The sequence below is a fragment of the Trachemys scripta genome, chromosome 4 (assembly GCF_013100865.1).
Source record: "Trachemys scripta elegans isolate TJP31775 chromosome 4, CAS_Tse_1.0, whole genome shotgun sequence".
NCBI lineage: Eukaryota > Metazoa > Chordata > Testudines > Emydidae > Trachemys > Trachemys scripta.
In genome coordinates this window covers 27402637-27415331 of record NC_048301.1, presented here as the reverse complement: position 1 = coordinate 27415331, position 12695 = coordinate 27402637, and the positions used below count along the sequence as shown (strand labels likewise).

Here is a 12695-nt window from a genome sequence, read left to right as displayed (position 1 = left end):
CTGAGCTCTGGTACCCCATGATGGGGGAAGGTCCGAGAGCCCAGGCTCCAGCCTGAGCCCGAATTTGTACACAGCATCTTTTAGCCCTGCAGCACAAGCCCCGCAAGCCTGAGCCAGCTGACCATGGCCTGGCTGTGGTTGGCCTGGGTCTTTATTCCAGTGTAGATGTACCTTGATAGACTTGTGCCCATTAAGTATGCTTGATACTGTAAATTTGAAGCAAGTTATGGATGCTGATGAAACCTACATCAACTCAACGTGACACTCTGTTTCCCCTCTGTTGGTGATTAGGACACACAGAAGTTGACAAACCAGTTACAGTTTTGGTTAACAGAAAGTTTCTTTTAGTTCAGGCAATAGAGGCTCATGGTTTGGATTCTGAGGTAATGGGTTTGATCCCCACTGTTGACTCAGCCAGGAACATGGCCGTGTACTGATAACAAACCAAATAACAGTTGTGGTATGGAAGTTTTTAAAATTTCAAAATATAGGTTTATGTGGTGCCTTTTCAATGATTGGAATGTGAAAATTCAGGATGACATGAGAGCATACTGATTTATGCCACAAGCAAGTTTATTGATGTCAAGAAGGTATATGTTACTGCGAGGAAGCATGAGCCAAATTTTAATGAACTCCTTCATGAATATTGCTCGAGGTAGGGACAGTCCAACCAGATATATACAAGTATCTTTTATTTCCAGCTGGATATTTCGATGTTCACTTTATCTTAGTTGCTTTCTGTTAAGCTGAAATAGGCTAAAAAACTCATTCCCCAGAAGCTTTTGTAAAACACATATAGCTAAACGGAAGTGGTATGTTTGCAAGACATATTTTGAGATGGCAAAAAAACCAATAGTTCAGGACATCAATTGTAATGTATCGTAAGCAAGAGTAAAGGAAGTGACTCATACAAAAAAGCCTTATGTATATTGATATCCATCTATAAAAGCTCCAAAGAAGCAATAATGAATCAACCTGATCCTGGGTTGTATTTACAAGAAAGATCAAGTTTTTATGCCGAGAAAAGAGAAAGAGGGGACCTGGGTTCTGTTCTAGCCACTGCCACAGAGAGTTGGCATGTCACTGAGCAAGTCATAACTCTGTCCCCCTGTTTCCTGTAACATGGGTATAAAAAGTCTTATCTCGGTGTCATGAGGCTAAATTTCTTCATATTAGTAAAGCATTCTAAAATCCTTGCTTTGCATTTCTGTAGCACTTCTGATGTATTAATTGGGGAATATAGTGCAAAATACTTACATTTTAAGCCAAAATTTTCAAATTTAGGCATTGAAGGGCTTGTCTCCAGGAACACTTAATTCATGGCAAGTTGGGGTGTAAATCTTCCCCAACACTAGCCTGCCGCACACTGATTTTCCATGAGGACTCTGCTGCCGTGCACTAAAAGTTCCCTAGTGCACTTAGATCTACTCTGCTTTGAAACAGGAGTAGATAAAAGTGCACTAGGGAATATTTAGTGAGTGGTCATAGGGTCCACATAGACACTTAGTGCATAGCAGGCCAGTGCAAAGTAGACTTACACGCCAACTTGTTACTAACAAAGTGTTCATACAGACAAGTCCCAAACTTCTGTTTTGAGCTATAGCATATCTTTTAGAAACGTTAAGACAAAGTAGTGTTCGTGGCCTACAAATACCTACATGAAGAAAAGATTTATGAGAAGAGAGAGTTCTTAGATCTTGCAGAAAAAGGCATGATGAGATCCTGTGGTTGGAAGCTGAAGCAAGACAAATTCCAACTAGAAATAGGGTGAGTTTCGTTGGATAACACTGAGTTTCTGTAACAAGAAAGGCGGTATTTTAAGGCTCCTGGATTTAACTAATACCAAAGGCCTGGACTCTGGAAAAATTTAAAAAATATGGGCTAGATCGTCAGCTAGTGTAAACTGGAATAACTCAGTTGACTTCCATTACTTCAGTGGAGCTCTGCTGACTTACACCAGCAGAGGATCTGGCCTTGTGTTTTCAAGATAATGCCAGGGAAGAGGATAATGCTTCTGGGTAGGTTGTGATGGCAAGATGGAGGAAGACAGCCCAGTGACCAAATAAGTCAGCTTCATTATAGTGGATCATTGGCACCACTATATAGGTCTGCCACCCATGCTTGTCCTTTTGGCTCAAACTCTTAAGGGATTTGGAATAAATACCATCCTTGCCAGCAGCTTTTCCCACTGCTATTGGCCATAAGGGCCTTGTTTATTTCTTCTGTAGTATATGGAGATGATATTGGTGGAGTAGCAGGGCTCTGTCAGATGTTTATAACGAGCTCTTTCTGAGCCTGCTATCTAACCAGCTTGTCACTTTTGGTCTTAGAATTATGGAGAGGGTGTGAGGCAATAGCCTTCGCTGACACTTTCAGCTGACTGCGTTATACTGAGTCAGCAGCTCCCAGCTTACGGAGGAGTGCCCAGGCTTTGCAACTGGAATGAGCGAAGTCAAGATAAGGGCTAGTAAATGTCTGTAAAAACTTTGAGACCTTCCTATGAAAGGTGCTACAGGGGTGAAGGCTAAGAGGTGACTTACAGTTCCATAAGTCTCTGCACAGGAAGAAGATTTCTGATAGTAGAGCATTCTTTAATCTAGCAGACAAAGCCATAACAAGATCTAATAGCTGGGAAGTGAAGCTAGACAAATTCAGACTGGAAATAAAGCATACATTTTTAACACTGAGGGTAATTATCCATTAGAATAACTTCCTAGGGATATGGCAGATTCTCTATCACTTGAAGTCTTTAAATCAAGATTGAATGTCTTTCTAAAAGATACAAACTCTTGCTCAACCATAAGTTACCAGTTTGATTCAGGAAGTATTGGGTGAAATTCTATGGCCTGTGTTATGAAGGAGGTCAGTATAGAATATCATAATGGTACCTACTGGACTTATAATGCATTAATTTATAAATGCAAAGTGTTACCAAACAACATTATTCTCCTTACTGATTAAGCATTCAGTTCCCTGAATGGCACCAAAAAGAATGATAAAGGGAAAATATTTCTAAGTGAATTATCCTTTGGTAATTCAGTCCAATCAGGCTCTGTATTAAAAATTCAGAATCCCTCTGCTTAAATTATGATGTATTGTAACAACAGGGGTCTGTCAGAAACGATGCACTCTGTCTCCAGGTAGGGTTCCAAACATCACTTTGAATGATTCCTCCTGAAGAGAACTAACTGTCAGCTGCAGCTGTGAATGAACCAGGCTTGGTACAGTGAAGAGAGTAGGTTAAAACTGAGGTTCAGAAGAGCATAGCATTTGTTTAATTATATCACAAATTCACCAAAACCTCAGATTCACCTTCTCTCCAACATGGAGAAATATTATCTATATAAATATAAAATTTGAGATCAAAGGGAGGCAGAATTGAGAATGCTACAGCACTGCTTTGGTAGTAAAATACAACATTACAATAAATATGACTGTACAGATACAAGCACACTAAAAATCCTTTTCAGTGGCAAGACTCAATTGTCAAGTTTTGTTAAGTCTGCATTGTGAAGCGAAAACAGAGCTTATGTATGCATTCAGTGCAACAAAGGATTTCCTACTATGCCCCAGGAAATCTAACAAACCAAACTATTCTTTAATTGACTTATGTTCCACTGCACTGAAAAATGTGGTCTTTTTAATGAACATCTCTAAGCAAATTAAGAAGCACATTAGGCAATTGTAGCTTGTTTTTGGAATGCAATAATGTTACACAACTGTATTTGCATGTTAAGCTAGGTGCTTCTATGCTGAATTTGTCAAAGGCACTAATAAATCATAAGTCTATTTAAATGTTCTCAATCTACTTCATGAGACCCATGGTTGGCATGCTAGCTACTGGACCTCTATTCACACCTTCCACCATCATTAATAGAAGACAGAAGCAGCCCACAGATTTATTTTACAGCAGAATTTAAAGAATTTGAATGATACTATAGAGTAGTTTAGATGAAAAATTTAGTTGTGCATAAGGAAAAAGTGTTTATAAATTCTCTTCTAGTAAATTAATGAAAGCAGTTCATTTTTCATGGCATAGTGTTTGCTATTAAAACTTTTCTGCATTGTGCTGTTGCAGGAGCCAAGAAGAGAAATTGACAATGAATAGAAGTGAAAATTGACTAGTCTATTTCCATCAGGCAAGCAGAGTGAAATGCAAAAAGTAAACAAACAGCGTAAATCATATAAAAAAAATTATCTGTCAAATTCTTTTACTTAAATCACCTAAGGCCTTGTTAATAAGGGAGTTGAGGACATTTTGTTTTTAAAATGTGGAGCTTATGACTTCCGTTTAGAACAAAACATGACCAAATATCATACCCATTATAAACAAAAACAGTAAATTTACCTCTTTCGAAAAAGAATGACATCTGAAACAGTAGCCTCCATTGTGGTGAAGAAGGAAGCTGGAAGTTATAAAGTTCTCTTAGGCAGTTTTTCCCAGGCAACACTGGCAAATTCTGCCCAGGTATTATTCCCATAAAGCAGACTGCCTAAACAGTGTTGACAGGGAAAGGGCCCCAGTAGACAAAGTTCTAGCTCTGGTCAAGCCATTCAGGAAGTAATTCTCAATGGTAACCATTGGACTTCACTACTGCTTATAGCTAGATCCCATACTGGAGTACATCTTGAACCTGCAATAATCCATTACTTTATTATTCTTCTACCATCTGTCACTTCAGTCAAACTTCTAGAGTGCTTAGCAAATAAAAGATATAATTTACCTTCTGTATATCCAAATGAATGGATATACTGCAAAGTATAATACTGGCACCATATTCCAATGACACCAGATGTAATGAGACCCTCCTCCTTCTCAGATAGTAGAAGAGCATGTAAGAAATCAAATGTAAGCAAAGTTCTACATAACCCAAACTATGGAAGTGAAGAAGAAGAAGAAGAAATGAAGCTAAGCATTTGGGGTTCAGAGTAGGAACAGACTGGGGGTGAGTTGCTGTCTTCTGTGCTAAGCGCCACAATGTTAAAAAATTGTTTATATTAAGTAGTTTTTCAACTAAGTCCAAACTATGCTCTCACCTACAAGGGTGTCATTCCACAAGGCATATGCACCATGGAAGTGAAAATTTTGAAACTTGATTCCAAATGGAAGACCAGTCTAGGGTCTGGGCCATTGGCCCAGTAGACTGTCTCATCAGTACTGCACAAAACCGGACACTGTCACCTTGATTTCCTTTTGCTTGAGTTTGTGCCTTTCTCTGTTGTATGACATTCCTTCATAGGCCTTTGGCCTTTGAACTATTGTAACTGTTGATTAATGTGTTGCGTATTGTGCTATTCCAGCTGTATTCTCCCTGACCTTAAGTTACGTAGGTCTGCAGTGGAATTCAGGAGTTGGACACGTTTCTTGTGACTCAAGACTACAACGAATAAGAGAATATCAGCGGTTTGATGCTCGAGCTAAATCACAAACTTGGCTCTAATATGCTAGTCCTACACCACTGGGGGGGGGGGGGTTGAGGGGGAGCACGGGGACAAAAAACCCCCAACCCCTCAGACCTTAATGAGCAGATTGAACGACTGCCTGTTAACCACCTAAGCATCATTTGATTGTCCAATAAACCTGCAGGAAATTCACTGCACCTTTCCAAAATCAAAACTGGAGAGAAAACCACAGGTTAAGCTATATTCCTTCCTTCCTGCATATTTCTGGCCATCTTTCACAGGATTAATGCAGAGATAGGCCGTATGTCAGTGCCAGAGCCATGCCCCTGCAAAGCTCTTAATACACAGATCAAATAATATCCTCCTTTAGGCCCCAATTCTGAAGAGACTTAAGCACATGCCTAATCTTATGCACTGTGAGTAGCTTATTGACTTCAATTAGATTGCTGAAAGTGCATAAAGGTAAGCAAGTGTGTAAGTAATTGCAGTATCAGGGCCCTTGCTACTTTATTTTCCTACTGAAGTGATACTGCTATAGCTTTTATTGTGGAGGGAGCCAAATGACCCTATTACACTCACAGGGATGGCTATAAATGCATGCAAAGTTCATCTCTAGACAATTAATTATTGCAACTGCTTTGAAATTACCTTATGGCTTGTGATGCATGTGTCAATAACCTTTTAAACCTTTTAAGACTTTGGAGGATTTCCCAAAGTGAGACAATTCCATTATTCATAGAATCTAATTTAAAATCTTAAAATGAGAGAGCCTCATTTAGATTCTGTTGTGGGTTTTGTTTTGTTTTTTCCTTCAGTTAATGGGAATCTTGACATGTAGGAGAATGTTTGGCAGGGACACAAACCAAGTCATTCAAGTAACTGAGAATTGATTTTTTTAATACATCATCATCTTTCCATTGTCACCCTCTGCAAAACTATACATAATTATATTGAAAAAAATTGTATAAGATGTGTCTACTGATTGGAGGGAGGGGGAAACATAGTTTAAAACCCTAGTGGATAGGATCAGGATAAAGCTGATTCTCTAGATATTGCTGCCATTAATATGCTCTTACTTTATTATTTGTATCATAGTAGCATCTAGAAGCCATGATCAGGACCACATTGTGTTAGGCTCTGTACAAACATGAAGCAATAAAAACCCAGCTCCACCCCCAAATAGCTTAAAATCTTGAAGCTATTGCAACATGGATGAAACAACCAGATGTGTGGCAGGGGCAGGATGAGGTAACAGCAATACAAATAAGTCTAGCATAGTGAGCAGTAGTTGCAGCTTTCTACCACAGTTGCCAACTTTCATGCAGTAAATAAGCATCCCGACTTTCACAAAAAGCCAAAAATCAAGCTAATCCCATTTCAAAACAAGGCCAAAACAAGCCAATCCCTAAGAACCCCAACACTCTATGTGACTAGATCCCCCCCAGGCGTACAGTCTGGGAGCATGGTGGGCCCGCTGTGCACCCATGACTCTCTCCCCCTCCCTTGCCCCCACTTGCTGAGAGCTGATAAAAAAAAAAAAAAAGCTAAAAGCTACAAGCCAAACAAGCAACAAGCTACAAACCAAAAACTACCCAACAAGCAACTCACAAGCCAATTAAGCCAAAAACAAGCCCAATTTCTGCATTTTTTTCATGGGTTTGGCATGTCTGCTTTCTACCCATCTAATGATGGCCAATGGGCAAGGTTTTTAAGGCATCTCAGCAGAGGTGAGACTTCGGAGGGATCTAAAAGTGGATAAATAGCAGCTGTACGGGTGATTTTTTCCCCATGTGTAAGGGACAGCATAAGAAAAGGTGTGAAGATGTTTGAGGATTAAGCTGCCTATTGAGTGGGAAAGGCTGGTAATGCGGGGGGAGTGAGGGCACCAGTAGATGTCATAATGAATTAGAGTGGCTAGGTAAGGTGGGGCTAAATCATGGAGGGGCTTAAAGATGTGATGTGGTGGAGCAGAGGGAACCAATGCAGTGATGCAAAGGGAGGGGTTATGTGGCCAGAGTGAGGAGCCAGGAAGATAACCTCAGCAGCATTTTGGATAGACTTGAGGAAGGCAAGTTTACAGCAGTCAAGTACCTCCATGAACCGGGATGGATTGGTACAATGTAATATAAGGCTCTGTGAATGAAATGCAGGCAAACTGGAAACTCTTATTCCTTATTCTGTTAATTGGTCTGGCCCTGTCTTACTGGGAGTTCTACAGAACCCAGCACACACCGCCACACTCAGTACCATCATAATGCATACACACAAGGAGGCTGAATTAAGGTAGCACAGGCAAGTTTAATTTTTGGCACTCAAACCTTAACCTAACTTTTCTTACCCAGCCAGTCCTTACCCATCTGGGCTCACTGTCCAAGCTCCAGTCCTCCACTGTCCTTGCTTCCAAATCATTCCCCGCCCCAATCTCAGTCTCCTTGCCCAGCCAGTCCCAGTTCCCCCCTGAAATGTTTTCCCCAACCCCACTAGTTCCCACTCATTCTCCCTTCACGCTCCTCTTCCAGTCTGTCTCCTCTCTTTCCCCTCCCTGCTTACTTACCCAAGTTTCTTCACTAGCCAGTCCCACTTCTCTACCTGCATCCCAGCTCCTTGTCAGTTTTGTCTTTCCTTGTCGCCTTCTCCTTCTCCAGCCAGTCCCAGTCTCCTTCCTCCTCCCAGCTCCTCATTCCGATCTGTGTCCACCTTCAATTGGCTGGTGCCCAGTCATCCCCCATTCCCTTGCCAGCTCCCACTCCCAGTCTCCTTGTCTAATTAGCCCTTGCCTCCCCTCCCACCCAGCTCCAAGTTCCAGTCTCTCCACCCAGCCAGTTCCAGCCTCTCTTCCACAATTGCCAGTCTCCCCAGACATAGTTTTGTCTGGTATCAGACAGGAGTTTGTGATTTTTTTTTTACGAGGTCACGCCAGTGGGGGTGGGGTAGCATGTTCTTAAAAATGGCACCCTGTTGCAATGTGACTTCATACACACCAGCATGACCTTGCATTTATGGTGGGGACTCATGCCAGTCTCATAAGTACCGGAATGTCGTATATTAGAGGAACGTGTGAGTGGCCTAGTCCTAGTGCCCAGCCCAATCTCGCTGGGTGCAGACATAACAGGGATAGTTCTTCTGAGTGCCTGTACTTCTGGGCTGAAATATGCTTAATCACTCTGTGGGGATCAGGCAGGCGCAGTCTGGAAACTTCTGAGATTTTAGTTGTTAAGCTCCAGAACGTCTCTACCAAGCATGTGCAAATTGTGATTTTTTTTCAAAGGCTTATATCTCAGCCAAATTTGGGTGGATTTTCATGGAGATGAAAATTATCCTTGACACTAAACTATCCACCTGCCCAATTTCAAGTCTCCGCTCCAAAGCAAGGGGGGTATTAGAGCATTTCAGAGGCAAGGTCTCAATTTTTTAATATTTTTTCCCTAGCCTCCTTCTTAGAAACAGCTGGAACATTTGGGCTGAAATTTTCCACTAATATTTCAGCCCAAGGCAGAATCCAGCATGGAAATTTTTAGGCCAAATAAGTGTGGCAAAGTTATAAGCAACTGAAAACAGGGTCTTATGATGGGACGTGTCAGGCAACCTTATGGTCTACCACACCCGCCTCTAATATCATAACTAATTGTATTAGCACTCAAACACTTGCAGAAAAGCAAGCTTGCACCCTGATAGTTATCACCATTACCCTACAGTACAACACAGGGGAGTGATGGGCAGTTTTTAATCAATGTAGCGTTCAGGGTTGATTGTTCCTGGATAGGGAAAGAGAGGGATGCCACTTCAAGCAAAGTTGAGGTCTTGGTCTCCCCCAAGCCAGAGGCCTTGCCCTTCCCTTCAGGCCTAAAAGTGTTAGGCTTTGCATGCACTAGTAGTCTTCTCTGGGAGTGGTCTTTTTTAGGGGGGTGGGGGGAATCCCCTTAGAGGCCAGTACATCCCCTCGCCCCAGGTTTGAAGGCTTGCCTGTGCCTGACGCAGTGAGCCTGGTTCCCGCTGCCCTGGCAGGAGTAAGTGGGGTGAAGCCAGTGGCAATGCGCTGGTGGCGCAGCGGGGCCAGGGAAGGCGCAATGCCTGGCCAAGGGCGGCAGTGGATTGGAGCGGGGAAGGCCCGAAGAGCAGGCGCCGCTCGCAGCTAATCGCTCTGACAGGCTCAGCCAGGCTTGCGCGGCCCCGCTGCGGCTGGCAGCAGAGCGGGCTTGTCCCCTGGGCAGGCGAGGGAGAGCCCGGGCAGGGCTGCGGGGCTTTGCCCGAGCAGCAGGTGGGGCGCGGGAGGGGTGGGGGGATCACATGACAGCATGGGCTGGCTCGGCGGCTGCTGCGCTGGGAGCTGCCGCTGCCTGAGCCGCTGCCCGCGCAGACCATGAGAGGAGGCTGCGGGGAGCCGGGCTGTTGCCGGGGCGCCGCGATCGCACTGAGCTGGAACTGCTAACGCGCCCGCGGCTGCTGCTGGGGGAGGACCAGCTCCCTCCTCCTCCTCCTCCGCAGCGCCACAGGGACCTGCCGACCCCGGGCAGCAGCAGCAGCCTCTCCAGCAGCAGCACCACCAGCAGCAGCAGCACCATGGACCTTTCCTTCATGGCTGCACAGGTAAGTGGCCAGTCCCGCCAGAGGCACCAGATTTCAGTGCCTGGTTAGCCCCCGCCTCTCCCTTCCCCACAGGATCTGAGTCCCCTTCCTCCCCAGAAACTCCACCCTCTCCCGCCCCCAGGGGCTGCCCGGCCTTAGCCTCCAGTCCGGAGAGCTTGGCAGGTGCGCGGGGTGACACGGGAAGATGCTGCTTTCTCCCCGCTGCTCCTGCCTGAGGCTCCGGGGTGGCCCGTGCCCGGCAGGGGCTGCTGTATTGCCACAGCTAGCCAGAGGCTGCGAGAGGGAGCGGGGCATGTGGATCAGAGCGGATGCATTGTGATAACCGATCTTCCCCCACTCCCTGCCCAGCAGGGAGGGTCCTTTTCCTAGTGACTCTGAAGCTCTGTTTAGAACAGAGCGAAAGGCGAGCACAGACCCAAACAGCTGGCAATAGAGGGAGTGTTTTGTGTACAGTCAATCCTGCTCGTTTTCTTTAAAGGGCACTTAATGATCATTTAAATTGTACATTGTCATTATTTGGCAAAGGGGAGAAGGGATTCTCCTTGTGCTCCCTGGGGAAAGAAAACCAGCAAGATTTCAATGCCAGCCACCACCCTTTCACATAAATACAAAATTGTATTGACTTGATCACAGAAACTGTTAATCACAATTAGTTTCATAACAATCATTAAAAAATACCCAGTACAGTCGCTTTATTTTCTCAAAGACCTTCCAGGAAATCAGTAGGCACCATATTAATTAGAGTTCCTATGCACAAATCAGCATACAGCACAACAGCTGTTTACATTGAACAGAACTGCACTTCTGAAAATGGAGCTGCTGTTCTCTATAAATAGTTTCACAGTTGCCTCTCTACTGCTAGGTTTATATTCTTGCAGGGGCACAACAGCAGCAACATTAGAAGCAAAATCTTATTTTTTAGTTGCCTATTGGTACTCAGCTGGCTGCCAGACCATTCGTTTATATTACGTTACGCTTCAAGTTTATGCTGGGTGATTTCATGTTAAATTGGATTATGTTGTATTCAGGGAGGAGGAAACATGAAATATTTCCAGTGCTAATGTCTGCTGGGTGCCTCCAAAGCTGAAATATGGTTGTATAAAATCAATGGTCATCTTCTTATGTAGCCCTGCTTTATATTATATTTATTTTGTTTTCAAATTGGAGTGAGAACAGTATTTTTCCCACCAGAGCCAGAGATTATTTTATCCCCTGAAATATTAATGGGAGTACAGTGGACAATTTGTTTTTCTCTCTTTAAGTGTGCGTTTGTGCATGTCTGTGTGTTTATATATATTATTTTCTGGTCCTGAAAACTGTTTCTGTATATGTCATGTGTATGTGCAAACGTATGACAAGCTGCCAACTAAGTTCTGTGGGGTAGTCCTATAAATATATAATGAAATAAACATTTGCTATGGGGAGAGCGACTCAGTGGTTCCAGATATCCTCAAGGCCAGGAAAAGTCTGTGACCTGTGTGATACAGACATTTTTTTTTTGTATTGTTTTGTTTTGAAGAGAGAAGCTGTATCTAAGATATGCTATGAAAACACAGGTTTTTATGCCAATAGGGCATCTTCAATAGACTACTTTTAGGAGACTTTAAGGTCATTTTTAGTGGGTTTTGTTGGTTTGTTTGTTTTGTTTTTTACAGAGAGGTGGGTATGATCTGCAAAATTTGGAACTTTGCCAAAGGATTCAGCCCATCTCTCTTTAGAAATATACTAAGGGCCAATTTCTGGTCTCAGTTTACATCAGTGTAATGGCCTGGACACTGCCTACAAGTGCATTTTATGAGTGTAACTGAGAGCAAAATTTGGTCCCAAGTGTGCTGTATTTCATTAATGAGATGGTAGTGTTCTCTTCTATGCAGTCCTCTCCTCTCCACAGCCTACGTTTTCTTGGTGTGGGTATTGGGCTATGTCCTCCTGAAGGAGGGCTGACCCCATTGTCCAAAAGTGAAGTAGTCTTTTGTGTTTAGTGGAAATGTCCATAATAAGAATATTCTCTAAGCAATGTCATACTGGGGGGTGGGGGAGGGGGCAGAGGGGTGGTGGTGGGAATCAGTGGTTCATCTAATCTGCTCTCGTTCCTTCAACAGAGTTCTATGCTGGATTATTCAAAGAAAATTGCCATGCATGCCAAGTGTCCCTTTAAGAGAGAATATACTTCTTTAGTTATAGGGTTTTCTATGGTTCCCATTACCATAGTCTCTGGGTGAGTGGACTTAGACAGGGACAAATGATTGTCCCAGTGGATTGTAGGAGGAAACGGTTAAACAACCTGGAGCTGTATTATCTTTTCCAGATGCCCCCCCCCCCCCCCCCCCGTGGTCCCGGGAATTGCCATGGCCAAAGGAGTTCCTGGGAGTGCAGCTCCAAAGCCATGCTGCCAGGGGCCAGAGCCAGTATAGCGGCAGAGGGCCCCTATGGGCCTTCTGTGCTTTTCCCAGGAGCCAAATGAATTCCAAGGGATCTGCCCATTGGGGGAAAAGGGAGAACTCCATGAGGAGATCCTCGTGCAGATTTCCCTCCATAAAACTCTGTTGCATAGGAGGTGATGATCTGGGGTCTTATGTGCATACTATGTAAATTCATGTTAAGGGTTGCTATGTTTAGTAGAGATGTCCAACTAGCCTTCACTAGACTTTTACCACAGCACCGCTTACTCTGTCTTCTTTCTGAACAAAACAATCCTTTCCCCA

The 12695-nt window shown here is 43.7% G+C and overlaps 1 protein-coding gene across 1 annotated transcript in view; it reads left to right on the top strand.

Moving 5' to 3' along the window:
* The first annotated feature begins 9697 nt into the window (after positions 1-9697).
* C4H14orf132 (chromosome 4 C14orf132 homolog) overlaps positions 9698-12695 on the top strand; it is a 48834-nt gene continuing 45836 nt past the window's right edge. The window contains exon 1 of the mRNA XM_034768539.1: positions 9698-9990. Coding sequence (XP_034624430.1) covers positions 9964-9990 — 27 coding nt within the window. The 5' untranslated portion in view covers positions 9698-9963. The remainder of the gene's footprint in view (positions 9991-12695) is intronic.